The sequence below is a fragment of the Miniopterus schreibersii genome (genome assembly GCF_964146895.1).
Source record: "Miniopterus schreibersii genome assembly, chromosome: 1".
Classification (NCBI taxonomy): Eukaryota; Metazoa; Chordata; class Mammalia; order Chiroptera; family Miniopteridae; genus Miniopterus; species Miniopterus schreibersii.
In genome coordinates this window covers 54,241,413-54,262,786 of record NC_138101.1, presented here as the reverse complement: position 1 = coordinate 54,262,786, position 21,374 = coordinate 54,241,413, and the positions used below count along the sequence as shown (strand labels likewise).

The window sequence follows — 21,374 nt, the reverse complement described above, 5'->3', positions numbered from 1 at the left end:
ACTCAAGGTTATTATTTTATGTGAAAAATACCCTCTATTACAATATATAAATAGTGAGACTTCTTTAAGAAGCATCATTTGTTGTTAATAGAATGACGGTTGTGTTCGTAACATTTCAAGGATAAAATAAAGTGTTATTTGTCCAACCCTAAGTTCAATTACATCAGATGGATGACATTAAGCATTCCCAGGGTCTGCCTTTTCCAACATCTTGGAGATAACTCAAACAAATTATGTAGCCAATCTTGAGCAGTGTAACAGGCATAGTGTCATCTTTCCAGCATTTTGGCTATTTTTACTAAAACAAATATATCTATCATGACAAAGTTCAAAAAAGGAAAAAAATATAATAGACTCTCATCCATGAGAAAATTATATATTGATATTTTTTCCTAAATGACAGGTCATAACAAGATACACTATGCATCCCAAGATCTTACCATTCAAAATTATAGAGAACTACAAATGATACCTATCAATTTTAATTAAAAAGATCAGATTAGCTGGGAAGTGTAAATGAGCAAGCGTATGTTCAATTGATTCCATCCTATCTCCTCTCCTTCAAAATGCATATCCAGCGTGAAGAGGTCAGTCCTAAGCAAGGCCAAGGTAGGTCACAATCCTAAAGCACCCCTCAGTCTCTTATCTGCTGTTATTAGCTGATGAGGAAGCTCATTAATTATGCTGAACCTTAGCTCCCCTGTTTGCAACGCAGTGAGAATAACAAACCCATATTATTTACAGAATACCTGGGAACAGTAATGGAACACAGGATGTGTAAATGAAAAAAAAGTAACTAAAAGAAGGACAGTGGGAGGAAAGCCCTTACATTGGGAATCTATTACACTGGGGTTAGATGCGTTTGACTCCTCAGCATTTCTTACTAAAAGTCATGTCCTTTTCTAAATTGTAATTTATTTAGAGTTGCTACCAAACTAGTTTGCTCACAGGTGAAGAACAATTGACAAAAGCTGTGCAACTGCAAGGAAAGGAAATGCAGGACAGCAGCCTCAAACCATGGGAGCCTCGACATACTGAATCAAGTTAATCTTGGCTGGCTGTCCAATACACCAAGAACTGTGAAATGTACTAGGAATTGAGAATTTAATAAGAGAAAAATTGGCAATTATATCTGGAATGCTGTAAGAATTTTAAGAAACTCTCATTTCAAAGCAACCAAGTTCCATAAACTTCAATAGCTCCAAAGCCCCTATCTATAACCACTGGCTTGACATGATCTATTTTCTTTGTTCCTCTCAGCCTGACACTCCACCAGTCTGTGCGTGCTACAAACAGTGAGAAATAAATTTATTCAAGGAGCATTACAGTGGAACACTTTTTGCTTCTCCATAGCAAACAGTCAAATTTAATTTACATGTGAATAGATTCTTTGAATGACATCCTGTAGTTTCATAACTTTGCAAAATGTTTTTAATACCATTAAGCCTCAACTCCCTTGATTATAAAGAAAAAAATGTATGACTGAGGATGACGTGAGATACATAAGCAAATTGCCTATGTATAATATTGCCTAGCATAATATTGACACATAGTATAGGCACTTATTTGCCTCATATATTTCTCAGTCTTTTGTACTTTCACAAATATGGTTATAAATGTTTGTCATTTTAAATTTCTTTTTACTCTTCCATTTACACTTAGCCTTTACAGCAATTGTTCTTTCTCCTGTATCATTAACTTCTTACCCATAGCTACTTTCTATTACTAGTTTTGCACATTTTGGACCATTTCTTCCAAAAAAATACTTTTAAGAGAACCATCAAATTGCATTTTTTCATCAAATGTTTTTTTCTTGTAAAAATGAGTAGACTACATTAGCACTACCTAAATTTTTGAAAAAATATATATTGTTTTGTTAATGCTGTTTCTTTATGTGTTTTTTTTTTAAATTTCTAGAACAATTTAGATTGTAATCACTTTTAACTTTGCCCTTTCCATACTGCTATTATAATCTCTTTGGATTCCTAGACCTCAGATAATCTTACAGTTCTATTTTCTCCTCTGTTCTGTCATCTCTGTTGACTCTGGCACCCATCTTGTATTTAAGTTCCCTGTTTCACATCTCCACCCCTGGTTCCTTTGGTCTCTAGAGCTTCCTCCATTAAATTCTACACCAAAACCCACATTCCTTCTCCCCCTTTTTCTTCCAATCTTGCATCTGCCAAATTATACAATTTAATAATGTGATATTATCTTGCTTTATTTTCTTAAGTTTTTCTTAACAAACATAGGAACAAGAATTATGATATAAATTTTATTCGTCCCTTCAAGCATTCACTGAATGCCCACTCATTCTGCTGGATTTTGACCATATAAGGATGACAAGGCCCTACTATTAAGGAGCTCAGCAATGAGAAAGAAGCTCATCAATGAGAAAGAAGCTCATCAATGATCAAGCAAAAGAGGGCAATAGTAAAGCCACACTTGAATGTGATAGGGGAGCAAACAAGGACACTTAAGCCCAAGCTTCTTGGTGGGAATGAAGCCTGGTTAAACTCTGAATCCCCAATTTTATTCCTTATAGATCTTAAAATAGTCCTAGAAATAGCTCCAATAGTTGGGAAGTGAGATGGTATTAAATTATTTAAAAACATCGATAGTCTATACATTTATGTTTTGTTCATCAATTAAGTAAAAAAAAAGTTGTCAGATGATATCAGATATTTAGTGATGTTTGTTTGGATTAGTGGGTTTCCTCCCTTTTGACAATTCCCATAGCCAGTATTAGACTGACTATGGTAGATTTATTAGGGATATGAAATATATATGGGTGAGTATGAAAATATTGTATTCACACACATTTTATCAACACAGAGTTATACAGGGGTGGGCAAAAGTAGGCATACAATTGTTCTATGGAAAAAGACCTGCAGGTTATGATTATTACAATAGCTTTAGTAACTCAAAAGAACACCTCAATGGCACAGTGCCCTTAGGTACGACCTCTTAAGTGCTCAAAGCACCAGCCTTCATTCTTGTAGCCTTTGAAAATCAGGAAACAAACTTGAATTTCAGTGACTTGCTTGGGTTAGCCCCACTGCCTCCTGAGGTGGTTGAATTCAAACCTGCTCGTACCCACCCCTGTATTTAAGATCATTAGAAAACATCTGTTTTCTTAGCTTGTAGAGAAGATGCTCAGATTTTTGCCTCTTTATCTCTTCATTACTCTTATAACACTAAACCATAATTCTCCATGTGCTTTTAGAAAATAAGTTTCATTTAGTATCTTTAGATGAAAGGAGTGTCTATGAAAAAAAGGACACGGTAACAGATATGACATTCAATGGTCTGTGATATCCCATGCTCTTTCTGAGGAAAACCACCATGGTCCCCTCCATGGTTATGAGAAGGTGCTGAAAGTGACTGCTCTGATACGTCTACCTGTTTTGCACCACACAACTTGCTGCCCCGACTCCCCAAGTCTGACTGCTACTACCGGGCTAAAGGAGATCTGCATTATCCTGTGTATAGCACTAACCTCACAGCTTTGTAATATAATCTCTTGTAACAGGGGAAAAGATATGTTCATGCAATCAGACAGACTGCTTCAAATCCTAACTCTATCCCTTATTATGCAGACTTGGACAAATCACTCAGCCTTCTGAATGTCAGGTTTATTATAGATGAACTAGAAGTATTAATATGCACTTCTCAATTTTATTATAAAAATTAAATGCAGTAATAAACCTCAAGCATTCATCAAAGCACTTGTCAAAGAGTAGGAACTCAGTAAATAATGGCCATTGTTATTAAAATGATCTGTTCTTGTCTGTTCTCCCTTATTTGAATGCTGGCCCCTGGAGAGAGACCAGTGCTGTCCTTCATCTTGTTACTCCTTGCTGCAGTGAAGCTCAGGCTGGCTTTAACATTTTTAAAGATAATTTATTGTGAAATAGAACACAGGAACGTTTTATATATATTCGTATATATGCACATGTATGTAGATATGTGTATAACATATACAGTGTACACACTCACACACACATATATATATATTTCTTCTTTTGTTTATTAACTCCCCCAGTAATTCAGGACCATGTTTTTTGTTTGTTTGTTTTTTCCTAATTCTAAGTCTTTGGCTATCTTTGTGTCCTATTGACTACTAAACTAATTTTATTTGTAAATCACTTCAAGAACTGGAATCTCAATTGGTAAAATAAAAAGTAATAATAAAAGAATAAAGGGAAAACTACTAAATTATATGACATACCTTATAGAAGAAACGAAAATATTTGACATATCCAAAAATTTGAGGTACAAATTAATTTCAGCTATATTCCTAATTTGGCAATAATATGGCAGCATGCTCCTTTTAAAACAGATTTGTCTTAAAGGTAAAACACGTTCATACTGTCATTGAAATTATACCACCATTGTTCTCCTATATCCATGCGATGCTGCAATATGACAACACTTTGTGATAAAGACAAAAAATACGCAGGATTGCCAAGGCAAGTGCTAGGGAACAAGACAATCTTTTTGCTAGCTCTTCATCCGGGTACTGGAGTGTGGAAGGAACAGAGGCTAATCCCCATTACGTATCATGGGATATTGTTACATTTGCACTGTACATGTCTCACTGACCTGACAGGAGAGTAATTACTGCTGAGATAAGCCTTTTCTGGAATCTATGCAATTAATTCGCCTGAGAAAAGGAAAGTAGCCTGCCACTTTAATAATGTTTAAGTATACCTAATCTATTTCTTTTCTGTTCCTAATGTTTCCTAAATATGAGAAAGAAAGAGGATTTGAAAGTACTTACAGCTGTCTGTTCTTATGTAAATCATGCATGGGCCTGTGATATTCTATCTTAAAATGACTGGCATGAAATAATACCATAAATTATAATAGAACGTAGAGCAAGTGGGGAATTACTTTTAAGATTAATTCAGGATATGGTTTTCATGTGAAAAGAATGTTTCTCTTATCAAGAAGAAATTATTCTGTTATTAAAGCTTCAAGGGCATACAATTTTATTCAATTTGAATTCTACATATATTTTTAAACCAAATCAAAATTACTCCTCTCCAGATTCTTGATAAAGTGCTATTTAGCGATATATATTTCTTAGAGTCTTTTATTTTTAACTCCCCTTTTTTATTATGCATAATAACATGATTACATGTAATGCTATACTTTCTGTTCTTCAATGGCCTTCAATTTCAAAATTCATCGATTCTACAAGTGTCTTTATGCAGCCCCATACTTCGCTATCCAAATGTTAACAAATGAACTGAGAGCTTGGCTTACATTTAAATGAAATACCCGGCATTTTAAAAGGATGGGGAGCCCAGCCGGTGTTTTTATCTCTCCCTTCCTCTCTCTGAAATCAATAAAGACATGTCTATAAATAAATAAATAAATAAATAAATAAATAAATAAATAAATAAATAAATAAATGGATCGGGAGAAATGATTGTTTCTATGCTTACTTACACTCAAGTAAGAATATAATTTTCAGTATTTGTTGCTTTGCATCAGAATTAAGAAGGTCTAATAACACACACACAAAATATTTGTTTTTAATTTTTTATGTGATTTTTCTCCAGTTAGTCTTTACACTGCAGGAGGAAGTGTTCAACTCAGTGATGGACCTACTATGTTGGATACCCGGAACAGGTCATTTTTAAAGCCCTCTAACACATGTAATTTAGTGTAAAAAATAAAGTTCAGAATTGAAGATATTAAAGTGTACAAAATGAAACTTGTGAGAGGGAATAGAGTTTGCTGCATGAAATATGGCTCTTTGGGATACTGATTATGTTAAACTGGTTATTGTTAAGAAAAAGACTTAAGGGAAAACCTCTGACATCCCCCCTAATTGTCTAAAAGGAATTTAGACTCAGCTAACAGGAAAAGAGATATCAGTTTAATATGAATTGCAGTGATCGGGAGGAATCTAGCAAGGCCCATCTGTTCAAAGTCCTCTATGTGTCCCATTGTTAAAGATGGCTCAGCAAACATTCACCCAAATTTTCTTTTTTATCTGCTTGTAAATTGCCTTTCTGATCACTGAAGTTCCAAACCACACCACCCCCACTTTCCCTCTAGCTCAAGATGGAACATAAGCCTCAACTCCCAGATCTGTCCTCCAGTCTCATGTTCTTATGGCATCTCCGAGTGCACAGACACAATAAAGTTGGTCATTTTCCCGTTAACTTGCCTCATGTCAATTGGGTTAGTCTAGGCAGAAGAATACACAAGTATCCCCCCAAATATATATTCCTCACAGCTCTCACTCCATTTGTTTAAGTTTTAAATAAAAATAAATACCCCAAATGTTTACTTCAAATGACAGAACTGAAATAACTCAAGGCCCATTCTTTCATCTTTATAATAACCGTGTTCTCATTGCTTGTTTTGAATTTCTTGTTGAATACATTAATTTGTAGTACAACAAGCGTTAGAAACACAAATTGATGATTCTGAACTGTGTATGTTTCAACTCTAACTGGAAGTTCTCTCGATTATCTTTTATTTTAAAATACAATGTTTATTAAGAGATGAGTATTAAAATGTGATTATTAAAATGTTTGTAAAATGTAAAACTCAGTCAAAACCTGGAGTTACTAAATTAGGCCCACAAAAGTAAAAAAAAAATATTTTCATGGAGGAATCTTATCACTAATATTTTTAGAATTGAAGGCCTATGATAAGTGTAATACACATGACTTTTAGTCATTTTTATTGTTTTAAATTCTTTACAGTCAATGTATCCCCTTATTGATTAGCCTATAAACATGTGCCAGGTAACAGCTTTCACAATCTTCTGACAAGTATAAATGCTGTCATGTTGGTAAACGGAAGAGGGCTATGAAAGCAAACGGGAACTATTTTTGTTTGGCCTTGTTTTATTTTTCCTTATTATTCTAACGAGGACTGTATTAGAATGTATATTTATTCTGAGACAGAGCTAAAAACTTTTATACCCAGGGAACTTCTTTGGGGTGACTCACTTACACTGGCCTTTTAAGTAAAATTTATCATTTTTAAAAATTATACTGTAAAAGCTACATCTGATATTTTTTACTCAGATCAGCTAGTAAATGAATAAAAGTTTCCAAAGGGAAGAGTCTGAAATGGTAGAAATTATAAAAACTTAAAATTACTGATAATCACTTTTCTAATGTGGTTATCCATATAAATTCATTAAATCTTTTTGACAGAGTATAAGTAACAGGAGTCCAAATTACTGGTATAACAAAGCAGTCGATCCCTAGCATGGTGCACTGATCCTAATTTGGGCAATTACATTTCATTCTTCACAGTCTTAGGTCCAACAAAAGTTATTTTTATTTCTAAGTTCCCTTCAACTTTTTAAAAATATCTTGAATCAATCCATAAATACCAAGTAGACTTTCTTCAATTTCTGATATCATATGGAGAATACTTTTCACCCATAGAATGAAACCATTCATAAGATTAATAATCATTTACAAGAAAATATCTCCCCCCACCAAAACACAAGGCTACACTTCACCAGGATCATTTGTGATAAAGCTCTTGGATTTATTTAGGCACAAGAAAGTAATATTTACAATGTCCCTCAGTTTCATACTAACAATAAAATTACATGGTATTATTCAATGTTACATTCACTAAATCTCTGAGGAAAAAATCTAAAACTTTCTCATAAATGCAAAAAAAAATTTTGTGTTATATCATTAAATTTAATAAAGTTAAATCTAAGGTTAAATGTGATTACTTTAAATCCTTTATAATAATAATTTATTCTGATTAAGTATTCTTACCTTTAGCTATCATGTTTAGACTTTTGATCAAAACCTACACTTCTGCTTTATATATCTTAATAAAGCAAATTCATAAAATCCCCCAATTTTTGTGCTGGGTGGGAGTGTTATTTCTAATATTTAAAAAGTTCTACAAAATAAATACAAACTTATATTTGAATATATTAAATATTATTTCTTTTTTAAAAGTCCCTATCATTCCTGACTTTAAATGTTGGTTTCTTACCATGCCTTTAAGATTTTGACCAAACAACATGATAACTAATTCTCAGTGAAGCATGTGATACAGCTTTTCATCTCATTTCCTACTCTGATCTAACAATACATAATAGGTCTTAGCAAACATTTTGTCTAGGTTTTTGGTTTGTTTAATTTTTATTCTTAGATGTGAATTTTGTCAACTACAATCTTACAGAGAATTATGATATGGAAAAACAGTAAAAGCATAACTGCTACCATTAAGTAGTTGTAAAGGGATATAATTCCACAAGACCTCTTTGGTACTCTTATTTCCCTGTTATAAACTAACCACTTGTGTCCCCAAAATGGTATGTTCAAGTCCTAAGCTCCAATGTAAGGGTTTTTGGAAGAGAGGGAATTAGGGTTAGATTAGGTCGTGAAGGTGAGGTCCTCATGACAGAATCAGTGTTTTTATGAGAAGAGGAACAGTCACAAGAGCTCTCTCTCTTTTTTCCCTGTGTGAATGCACCAAGGAAAGAACTTGAGGACACATGCAGAAAACTGCTGTCAGAAATCAGAAAGAAGGCTCTCATCAGACACTGAATCTGCCAACATCTTGGACTTTCAGCCCCCAGAACTGTAATAAGTGTCTGTTGTTTATGGTATTTTGTTATAGTAGTCCAAGCAGACTAAGACATTCCCCCAACACACACACACACACACACACACACACACACACACACTACAGAACAAAAACCACTAAACTCAATCTACATTCTTCATTTATTTTCCAAAGAGATGTCTGACTTTTTATTGTAAAAGGAATATATACTTATTATTGAAAGTGAAACACTACCAAATTACATAAAACAGAATGTAAACATTCTCATGTTACCTAAAGATAATTATTAATTATCCTAGACTTTCTATGCATGTATATTTTTATACAATGTTGCACTATATGCAGTTCTCCCCATTTAATTTTATAAATACACAGCTATGTAAATATATATTTACATATAACTATGTAACATATAACTATGTATTATCATGTACCAAATTCATCACTGATGAATATTTAATATTATTCTATATGTTTAGTATTATGGTAACATTATTTGACAATTGGAAAAAAACAGACCAGAAGAAAGGTGGCTAAATCTAGTTACATAGGCACACTCATATCCTGATTTTTTTTTTTTTTTGACTTTTTTTTAATCTTCGCCCAAGGATATTTTTTCCATTGCTTTTTCAGAGACAGTGGAAGGGGGAGAGAGAGGGAGGGAGAGAAACATCAATGTGAGGGAGACATCGATGGTTGCCTCCCGCGCATGCCCCGAATGGGGCTGAGTCTGCAACCGAGCTACATGCCCTTGGCTGGAATCGAACCTGGGACCGTTCAGTCTGAGGGCAGATGCTCTAACCACCAAGCAAAACTGTCTAGGGCATACCCTGATTTTTTATATCACTATATTCACTCACTCTCCTCTTCAAGTAGGGAAAGATAAAGCCACAGGAATATGAAGGGCATAAATGCCTCCTTTGCTCTACTTCGTATATAATCTTCTAACCCAACGCAAAGGTGATCAAACCTCATGCATGCGTGGGGGCTTCGTGTAATGTGGCTTCCACTGAAGCCTCGCTAAAAAATAAATTGTGGAGGGGGAGACTGCACTAACACAATTACAATTCTGGATTTGCTCATCAGAGGGCGCATGACGGAAGTCTCAAAAGCAGGTGGCATCCTGAGTGCAGTTTCCTGACACTTCTCTCTCCCGAGCCCACACTAACCTCCTGCGCGCTGAGGCAGAGGCCGGGGCACCAAGGCAAGGCTCAGGGGCACGTGGGGAGGGTTCAGGTTCTGACGGGCATTAAGAGGAGAGAGCAGGCTCCAGACTTTGTTCTCCTTGGGACTGAAATGGAGACACTGGACAAGCACCGATGAGCCTGGGTTAAGAATGAGAAATCAAGGTTCTGGAGAGGAGACTGCGGAGGGAATATATGCACCCCTGCAAGAAGCACGAGGCCTTCCTAACTTCCTACCCTAGGAGGGTCTACTACCCTAGTAGTTTTGGCAGGCAAACTGCAGAGCAGCCACCCAGACTGGCTGGTGGTGTCTAACACGTGTGACCGAATAGGCCTCAGGGTGTCACAAAAGATAACGATGACTAATATCCTTCAATTCTGTTCATTGTTACCAGCCAACAAAAGCAGGTTCTATTGGGCCTTTGAGCATATCTGCTTTAACTCTTCCAAATTTTTTACCCGGATACTGAGGATGAATAGAGAAATAAACAAGCAAAAGAAAGTAATTGCGGATCTTAAGAGGACCAGTGATCCTCGGAAGGAAGGACAAACAAAACATTAAGGACGGGCCCCTTCAAGTGCAACAGAAATGCTGCCACACAAATGACAAATTAGCAACATCAAAACACTAAGAATATGTAACAGTATATAATTAAAACATTAAAATTATTTTCTAGATTTAAAAAATAATTTCTAAATGTTAATATTTATTAGACTATAAAAGTATAGTCATTGTTGAGAATCAAATTAGTGGCTTAGAATATTAGTGAGGGGGAAAATCTCAGCTAAGACAACATAGTTCAATACTAAGAGAAAAATATAAGGGACTTGAAGAATAGATCTATAAGGCAAATATGAAATTCGGGTTTCAGGAGAAAAAATATTCTGTAATTTGAAGGAAGACGAGTAGTATTACCAGTCATAATAAAGGATGAAAAATAGTCACACACCTATGTGAACCATGGAAAAATGTCATGTGCAGCACCAGAATTTTTTAAAAAAACGTGGAATGTTATTTACCAAAAAAAGAACTAAAAATACTAGGCTTAGTTAGACATGGTATCTGTCTCAGTCAGCTCAGGCTGCCACAGTAAAATATCACAGGCTGGATGGCTTAAACAACAAAAGTTAATTTTCTCATAGTTCTGGAGGGTTGAAGTTCATTATCAGGGTTCCAGCACGGTCAGATCCTACTAAGGGCTCTCTTTCTGGCTTGGGGACAGCTGTCTTCTTTGTTTTCACATGGTCTTTCCTCTGTGCCTGGCAATGGAGAGAAGAGCTTTCTCTCTCTTTCCATCTTCTTAGCAGGCCACTAATCCTATCAAAAGGGCTGCACACTTATGACTTGATTTAATCCAAATTACCTCCTAAAAGCTCTATCTCAAATACGGTCACATTGTGGGGTAGGGCTTCAACATCTGAATTTGGGGGAAACAGAATTCAACCCATAGCAGTATCCTTTATCATTCAAGGTAAAGAGCTATTCAAAGATTTAGAGAGCACATCATCAATATCCCATCGGAAGGAAACATTTGGAAAATGATTCTAACCAAACCATAAGTGAATCAGAAGAGATCATACAATGGAGTAAGACAAAGAGGAAAACAAGCAGTGATGTGTAATAAATCTTACATGATATATAATTCAAATCTAAATAGGAAATACTGTGATTAAGGGTTTGCAAATATAAATCACAAACAAGATTTCATAAAAGAGTAGAAATATGTTTCAAAGGAAAACCAACTGAAAGAACCGAAGTCACTAAAAGTCCTCAACAAGCTCAACAAAATTCATATAAGTTACTAGGGGAGAAAAGAGGAAAATAAAAACATTTCAAAGGCCTCATTTGTCTGGCTTATTCCATTTTTTTTTGTGAACACACTTTATAGGACCAATACAAGATATAATTTATTATCAAGATACAAAATGCTATTTATATATCCCATGTCACAGAGGTACAACTAGCCAGTGCCCTTCACATGACCTCACAGCAGGGCAGAGGAGATTTTCTTCTATTATAAAGCAGCTGGGAGTAAATATCCCACGTGTAAACCAGTTCCTTCAGATTTATCAAACCAAACACTGCTGCCTGAAGAAAACATTTCTTGTTTACACCAATTGTTGTCCTGCCACATACAGAACCCCAGACACTCTAATATTCTAATATTTAATAAATATTTGTCCTTCATTTGTTGAATAAAATGAGAAAGAAATTATTACTTCAAGATCCAATATATTACTATAATTAAATTTAGTACACCTTCCTACAAAAAAAAGTCCTCTGTTGGCTGACTTAGTAAAATGAGGCACAAGTGTATCTTTTTACTTTAAATTTAAATTATCCAAACTGACTACAGGTTGACCCTTGAACAACATGGGTTTGAACTGCTTAAGTTCAACTGTACAAGGATTTAAAAAATTTCTAAATCAGCAATAATACTATGTTCATGAGATCAATAATCAGCATTGGTGTAATCATAGAACAGTCTAAATAAAGGTCAAGTCTCAGTATACATGTTGTCAGTTGTCTAGTCAATAAAATATGCTCTAATTTGTATGCCATCTTAATAACATGTTAGAAGTTCCCTGAAGCTTAATGGTCTATAAAATCCGTTTTGTCATTTAATTATATTTAATAATTACATAATACATTACTGTTAACGTAGTCAAATAGGCAGTCAAATCTGAAATCGTCATAAATTGAAAACACATACTTCGAAAAGTAATATCCAGTACTTGTTACTTACCAAATGTTTCATGTTAAAAAAGTATGATTTATTGCATTTTTACGATGTTGCATTTAAAAAAACACACCCTGAAAATATGAACTATATACATTTCAAATTTTTGTATAATATTTCCACTTTGGATTTATATATTATCTATATTAATAAGTCTCACTAGGTTAACACATTTTTGGCAGTTTTATGAAAATAAAAAGTAAAATCTGTTTTTGTTTGCAGGATGATTGACTAATTTGCTTTATATTACATGTTTGTATCTCTAGGTAGAGCAGAGTTAAATCACGCACTTCACATAATGAAATGTGGTCTTATCCTTCACAATTTTTCATAGCTTCAACTGAAATGTCTAACCCTGCTTCAGTGAGCTGTTTCTGAAATTATACAAAGTTCCATACATAATATAAAACATGCTCTCTATTTTTCAGACTGTCAAATCCGTATTACCACAGTATTATAAAATTGATAATCAGGATGAATTATTAACAATTTATAAATAATTAATATTAGTGTTAATAAATAAGTTGTTGTTTAAATAACCTTGCAAGGAAAACACACTTGCAGGCCAAATGTCGGTATCACTTACCAGCTCTTCCTGAAGTTGGGAAATGAGTTCATCCTTCCCTTTCAGCTGCAGTTTCAACAGTGAGCACTCATCTTTCATTATATCCTATAAAAGCATCAAAGAGACAGCATAATAGGCTTAGCCCTTTCACTTTGCTCTTGATAAGGAAAGTCAGCTTCACACAGAGGGGGATAATTGCATCTGACTAATGAAAGTGAAATTTCCTCTACAGTATGATATTTTGCATAATATTCTAAGTTGAAAAATAAACTAATGCAGCCAAAAATATTATGCTATCTATGATATACACACGTAATTTTTTTCTTACATCAGTCTTTTTCTTTGTATATCAATTTATCCATTTTGTTGTCGAACACAGACACCTAGGGAGTCATCCTAAATTCTTCCTCCCATACCTGTGCATGCAGATCAGTGGAATAAAAAAAATACCTACACTCTAAATGAGATACTTTACCATTTGTTCCCTGCTGTAATTAAATATTAGTTGCCAAGCCAATGGCCATGTTATAGTCTTTATCTTTAATGATGCCACTATAACATCTATCCCTTTCACTAGAGATCTATGAGCATTTAATCTTCATACTCTACACGCACACTCAGCGACATCTGTGGCTTATTTTACTCTATGCTGGTAACCCTCGGATGCAAGCAAATACTTAATTTAGATCTCTTGTCTTCCAAGCTTCAGCCCATGAATAAAAATGCTTACTGAGCATATATTCAGCATTGCCCTATAGATATTTAAAATCTACCTTCATTTCAACAACCTTCCCCCTACCCCAAAGCTTTACTTCTACGTATTCCTCCCAATATCTACTATATTTTCTAAAATAACCAGGAAGTCATCCTATACTCTCAGCTCTTGCTCACTAGGAACCAAATCTGGTATTAAACTCTTTATTGAATTTATTGGAGTGACACTGGTTAATAAAGTTATATAGGTTTCAGGTGTACAAGTCTTTAATACATATATAACATTGTGTTCACCACCCAAAGTTGAGCCTCCTCTCCTTCCATCACCATTTATCCCCACTGTACCCTCTTCTATCTCCACCCACCCACCTTCCCCTCTGGTAATCACCTGACTGTTGTCTGTGTCTCCGAGGTTTTTGTTTTTGCTTTAATCCCTTCACCTTTTTCACCCAGACTCCCAACCCCCCTCCCCTCTGACAGGTACAAAACTCCTTAATCTCTATTTCCTTGACATTTCTTGGACTCACTCCTTTCCATTAGTCATTAACTTTCTCTAGGTAATCAATGCTTCTTACCTGACTTACTGCGTTAAATCTCTAAATTGGTTCTCTATCACTTTCCCTATCTACCGGAAATATTTTCCTAAATGGGAATTAATTATATCACTTCTTAATTTAACAGCTAATCACTTCCTCTCTCAGAGGAAAACAGAAAGTCAAAATCTTTTAGCATAGCAGACAGTGCCTCTCTTTATCTGCTATTGCTTTTATCTGGAGTATCAAAGTTTTTCATTTCCAACTTTCTTACCACCTTTGCTCACCTACAGAACGGAAACACAAAAACGTTGTCTCGTGCTTCCTTGCTCTACACATGCGCATCTCTGGATGACACTGCTGTCCACCCACTGCAACCCTTTATCCCTCTCAAATTTCAGGCTCTAAGAGGCATTTCAAGCATTATTTCTTATTCCTCTAGGGAGCTTTCCCTTGTTGGCTGAGGATGTATCCCTAGAGGGCAAGGACATGCTCCATACCATCGAAATCATACATCATTTCACACAAGGCTAATACATCAAGTGTTCTTTGCTGTTCCGCAGCCTCACTGGACTAGTTTGTGCCCCACCCCTCCTTAAGTGGCTAGACTACACGCACACCTCATTTCACTGCACTCCACATTACTGTGCTTCACACACAGATGTTGCTTTTTTACAAGCTGAAGGCAAGACTCTCCATCAGCAAAAAGATTACGACTTCCTACATTTCAATGTTCACTTTATTGCAGAGGCCTGGAACCAAACCTGCAACATCTCTGAGGTATGCCTTTATTTCATTAGCATATCACTAGCACCGAACACTGTAAATGACACACAGAAGATGCTCAAATTCACATTTTCTTCCCATAAAATTACCAAATAAACAGTATAAACAGGAGGGTTCTCACTGTTTTGGAATCTGTTAACCTTATCTGAGCTGACAAGAAAACAGGTAATGGATTAGAGAAAATAGAATACTTGTTTTTTCTGGCTCTCATGGTGTTAATTTCTACTTTACACTAAACAATATAGAAAATATAATTCAAATTTACCACTATCTCCTTTCTTTTGCTGGCAACCAGCTTGACTGGAAGATGCTAATGATCTCTGTTCCTTTCCTTTCATAGTAGTCCTATTTCTTCCCTAAATCATGGGTTTTTATGGATAGAGTTTATATTCATCATTTTTAATATTTATTCTCCTATATTCTAAATATTGCATGTTACACTGTTAGTGGCCAAAGGCTTAGCTTGCTCCACAATGCAAAGAAAATATTAGTAGGCTTACAAAGTAGGTGAGAAAACCATCATGTTTCTTAGAATCAGAGACCTAGAATAAAATCCTCAGTACTTCAATTAAGCAGCCTGGTGGCTCTGAACTTCTTTGAGCCACATACACATTCAGTGGAGGTTAATGATAACACCAGACTATAAATTCTCATATAAATTTCTTTATATTCCCCAAATTTTACATAATTAACTCTCTTCATACAATAAAACAGCACAGGTTGGGTTCTCCAGGAAACAAATATTGAGGTGGAGTTAAGGGTGCAAAAGGTTTATTAGAGAGTAAATCCACATGAAAAGAAAAGGAGATGAATCAGAATTGCACAGGGGTACAGCGGGACCATGATCCTAATCTCACAAATCCTCTGCCAGCTGAAGGAGGAGCTCCAGAGCCAAAATTGCCTTTTAGAAGAATCCCTTGTTGAGGGAGAGTGGGTAGGCTCTTATACTACTCCCTCCTGTTCAGACATAGGCTGAGCAAAATCTAGAGAACTAGATCTCAGCTGTTACTTTATTCACTGTCTCAGGTCACCCAGAGATGAGCTTGGCTTCAGCTGAGGTAGCCCTACAGGTGCTAACAGCTAGAGGCAGGCAGCTAACCACAGGACTTGCTCCTGGGAAGTGCACCCTTTATTAAAAAGGGATCTGGGCCTCAACCTGGGTCTACTACAATTGCTTTTTGTTGATTAGTTATCAACAATATTTTTGTATGTTAATTTATATTTTGTTGATTAATTAGTTTAAAACGAAATATTTATATTTTGGCTAATAAAAATTGTAAAGTAGCTTGGTTTTCCAAAAGTATGTTCACTTTGCACAATTCTATGATTTAATTCCTGAGGAACTTTTTTGAGAAATTCAGAATCTCACAGCTTTAAACCACATAGGTGTTAACGTATCATTATCGTTTGCACTTAATTATGGCATAACACATTAAATATTTATCATGTCATCAGAAGTCATTTTAAAAAGCCTCATCTACGAATGACCATGCAAAGAAATCTTAGTTACCTAGAGTTTTGTTTTTAGTCATTACATTGTGGCAATAGGTACAGACGTAAGTTTTGGGATGATTTGTTATAGAGATCATCAGTATTTAAGAATGAAACACAAAATATTAGAATTAGTGTAAATATACTCATTATAGTTGTATAAAAATGTATATAGCTAATTTTTAAAATAAAATACTTTGTGATTTATTTTATGATTTTGGTGATTTAAGTTATGTTATATTTCAAGTAGCTCATTTCATGCAGAAAAAGAATACGTTCTCATTATATAAACTACTAGAGAACAACAAATACAAATATAAAAATTCCTTGCAAATTATCTTACTTTTGTAAATTTGAAAAGTTAGAGCCAGATACACATATATTTGGATAATTTGTCCTGGAGTTGACTCCAGTCCCTAAATAAAATACATTCTATTTTATTTATTTATTTATTTTGGCCTAGAATTAGAATTACCTTATTGTTTAAGATCATTGTATAAACAGAAAGCAAGTGTCATGAAATTAAAAACAAGTAGAATCTGTAAATCACCTTGAAAATGATCATATGCTGAAATTAGAAATGCAGATTTTTAAAAAATAAAATAATTTCTTACAAACTTCCACATAGTTCCTCAGGTAAAATTATAAGCATAACTCTTGGCTATAAGTTAGAAAAACATGTCAAAATTGGTATTGAGTCATCACGACTCTCTTTTTTATACACTTTTGGTCATCTCTCTAGAGGGCTTTACTTTATGACTTACTACTGTTCCTTATTCCTATAAATGAAAAGGTCGAAGGGTTGAAAAATAATGGAAACATCTGTTTCCATTATTTACCTACAACTCTACTAGACAATGACAGAATGTTATGAACAAGTGAAAAAAAGGAAAGAAAAACTGGAATATAGTAGGAGAGGACACCAGAACAGAGTTTAGAACACACAAAAATGTTAATAACTGACAATATTTTGCAGCTTTACCTGAATAATTGACCTCATAATTCTTATGTTAACTTAGCTTTAAAGTAGCATGCTATCTGCAACACCTGGGTAGCTAGTGAAATAAAGCAGTGCAAGCATATAATCATTTATACACGACCATAAGAATAACTGCTTCTCAAATACTGAAAGCAAGGTCAATAAAAAGAATACCCCCTTTTTTTATTATCTAATATAAAACAATTAAAAAAACATAAAACATTTCAATATCAATAATTGCTACATGATGCTATAAAAATTAAGTTTCTTTTCTTATTTTTTTCTTCCTTTATTTTATTTTATCTTATTTTATTTTCCATCACCATGTATCTCCCATATACCTTCTTCCACCTCCACTTACGACCCAGACCCATGCATTAAACTAAAAAAAAAAAAAAAAAAAAAGTTTCTAGATTTGACTATATACTCAAGAGATGAACTAACATTCCATTGATTTACAATAAGTGTTTTATTCCAAAATATTATTTTCATAGATATATAAAAATTAAAAAGACATAATGCATGTTCAAAATATGTTCAAAGTAAGTATTTAGAAATGTATTTTTTCACAAATAAATCAAATCAGAAAAGACAGCATTATCCCTTGACACAGTGGCATATTGGCTATGTTTTCCAAGCAACTAAATACAAGACTTTGGATATCAGCATAATTTTTTCCAATAATTATTACTCTTAGGAAGCTTAAGACTTTCTACTGATTTCCATCACTCAAAAGATAATGACAGAGTGAGGGAAGGGCGGCACTGTGAGAAGCAGCAGAGGCCCCACTCCCAGCCACGGACTCGATTTCCTCCTAAAATCTTATTTAGCCAGCTTGGAAAAACCAGAGAAACATACCTGAGTGGACGGAGTGCGAGTGGGGAGCACTGAAGAAACATCAGAGAGTCCGGTAAGAGAGGGGGCGTAGGAAGGGGGATCCCCCCTGAAGCCTGTGCTGGGCTGAGCCCCAAGGCCTGAAGGCTGCAAAGCTCCCTCCCCTCGGGAGTGCGGGCGGCACCCGAAAGCGGGGACCCCACACCCGGAGCGACAAGAGGGGAAGGAGCGCCCCACGCACAGGGCAGAGGGACTAGGGGAGCGGTGAGTCCCGGAAAGAACGGCGCCTTCCTAGGAAACAAGGCCTCTAATGGCGGCCAGCACCTTCCTAGGAAACAAAGCTTCTAGTGGTGGCTGCGACCAATGCTCAGGGCGCTGACCATAGGAAGGGCTGTCCCAAAGCCTGTGGCACCCAAGAAACCAGAGGTCGGGACTGAGCATCCGCACCCTCTGCCTCCCTGTGGGGCACTGTGTTGAGCCCCAGAAAGCACTGAATCTGCCTGGCATGGGGGAGGGGAGGAGCCCTCCCGCCCTGAGCTCCTGGTGCCGGGAGGCTGGGATCTGTGACCAGCCCTGAGGGTGCTCTGGTGGCATGTGAAGCCACCCCCGCTTTGCTGAGACCAGCGGTGCGGGGAGCTGCGTGCAGCTGACTTTGGGTCCCCTCCCCTGGGTGCCTTGGCGCGCGGGCGGCGGGAACCTGCAGGGCGCACTCTGCCTGTGTGTTGCTTTGTGAGTTTCTGCGTTCTGACCCCGGAACTGGCTTCCACCTTCCCAGCGTGCACTGCACGGACAGACCAGCCGAGGCTGGGCCTGGGGTCTGCGCAGTACACGGTTTGAGGGGCGGGCCTGGTGCGACCAGCCAACCAGAGCTGAGCAGGGAGGGGCGGAGCCTGCCAGCCTCTCCTGCAGGCCGGAGCACCGCCCCCAACAGGAAAGGGGCGGGCCCAGCTCACTGAAGCCCCAGACACCCCCCAGGGCGCAGTCCTGAGGGGGAAGGGAGAGGCTCACTGGTGGACTTTACAAGAATAAGACTCTCAGGGACTGTTGTTTGGGAGCTGGAGGAAACGCTGAAAACCCCTGCTGGGGGCTGGGCAGGCAAAGGGCTCACCAGAATGTTCTTTAATCAAACGCACTGAGCCCAGGCTGTCGAAACGGCCCAGACAGAAAAGGCAACAGGCTGAAATCAATCTGAAGCTGCAACAGGCCAGAGCCTGGGGAGCTAGAATCAGAGGACAGGGTAGGGACTGAGGAGCTGGCGGTGGAGCAGAGACTAACTCCCGCAGAGTGAGCGCCTGACAGCGACACCTCTAAGGGGAGTGATACCCTGGGCTACACTAGCCACCCTGCACCCTAAAGACTCCACAGAAGACTCTGGAGTAAGACCAGGCAACTACAAGGTTGCAAAATAGCTGCCAAGAGGAGGTGACCCACGGAGAGCCTCAGATCAACCATCTACCTAAGGACACCAGAGCCAAACCTAGACGGCTCCTCACATTGGGTGATACACAAGTACATCCCAGGAGAATGGAAATCAGCACACAAAACAGAGAGCTGCAGACAACACAAGCTGCCCAGAAGAGACTCACCTGATTGTCTTTTTTTCCCTCTGTTTTTTTTTGTTTGGTTTTGTTTGTTTGTGTTTGTTAGTTTTTTTCTCTTTTTCCCTTAGGGAGAAGAGAAAGGGACAAAAATTATTTGTTTTTTCTTCTTTTTAAATTTTATAATAATTTTTTAAAATTAAAAAAAAAAAATTTAAATTGTTTTCCTTTATAAAAGAATTTTGTTTTGCTTAGCTTGTTTTTTGTTTTGTTTCTCTGTTTTGTTTTGTTTATTTGCTTTGTTTTGTTTTATCCTTGCTTCTACTATCAAGACTTTCTTGATATCCCTGCTTAATTCCTGGGACTTTATCATTATACCCAACAAGTTTATTGTTTTCCTCTATAATAGCCCCCAAACCTCTTATTGGACTCCCTCCCTGCCTGGGCTTTCTCTCTCTCTCTCCTCTCCTCTCCATTGCCATAAGTTTTTGGTTTTTTTCCCTTTTCTTTTTCTTCTTTTCTTTCTTTTGTTATCCTCCCTACTATCTTCCTGTCTTTTTGATTGTTAGGTTCTCTTATTCTCTTTATTGTATTTTTATTTTTTCATTTTCAACTATTATCCTATTCCTATTCTCTCCTTTAATTTTTTGCTGACCCTTCTTTGAGAATCTTTTCTCTACCTCTATTATCTCCCAGCAGCTTCTCTATTTTTTACATTTTAGTTTATTATTATTATTTTCTAAATTTTCATCACTATTAACAACACTATACTTCTCTCTTTCTAGCCTCTTCTTTCTCTCTTTCCTTTTTTTAGGCTTTGTGTTTGTGTGTGTGTGTGTGTGTGTATTTGTGTGTTTTCCCTTCACTCTCCCAGTTCTATTTTCACTTGGGTTGTTTTTATTGTGACTGTCAAGATTTTTTTTAAGATACCCCTTGTTTCCTGGAAGTTTAGTTGTGTATTGTCCTGCCTTGACAGCACCCGTACAACAGCTTACACGACCAGGTTGAGGCAGAGACACACAGTTCGCCAACCTGAGAGGAGAGTCCTCCCAAGGACTGGTCAACAACAATCCAGACCCAACCACAACAGGAGAGCCCAAAGAACTGACAAAAGGGACACCCACAAAAGGGACATGCCTAGAGCAAAGAGCTCAGAAGTATAAGGAAAACACACCTCTGGGCTCCACTCGTTTCACAATACAAAATCCCACCCCACAAGACTGGTAGACAGCAAATATATCTAATACACAGATACAAACACTAAGACCTACCAAAATGGGGAGACAAAGAAACAAACCCCAAATTAAAGAAAAGGAAAATTTACCAGTAAAAGACTTTAATGAAATGGAGTTAAGCAAGTTATCAGAAACAGAGTTCAGAGTATTGATTCTAAAGAGGTTCAAGGAACTTAATGAGAAAAACAAGGCACAAGAGG

The 21,374-nt window shown here is 36.6% G+C and overlaps 1 protein-coding gene across 4 annotated transcripts in view; it reads right to left on the bottom strand.

The window, feature by feature from the left end:
• The window catches only part of CCSER1 (coiled-coil serine rich protein 1), a 1,053,860-nt gene that overhangs the window by 552,173 nt on the left and 480,313 nt on the right, over window positions 1-21,374 (bottom strand). For all 4 annotated transcript variants that reach the window (XM_081140171.1, XM_081140174.1, XM_081140172.1 and 1 more), the window contains exon 8: window positions 13,086-13,169. In XM_081140171.1, coding sequence (XP_080996297.1) covers window positions 13,086-13,169 — 84 coding nt within the window. The remainder of the gene's footprint in view (window positions 1-13,085; window positions 13,170-21,374) is intronic.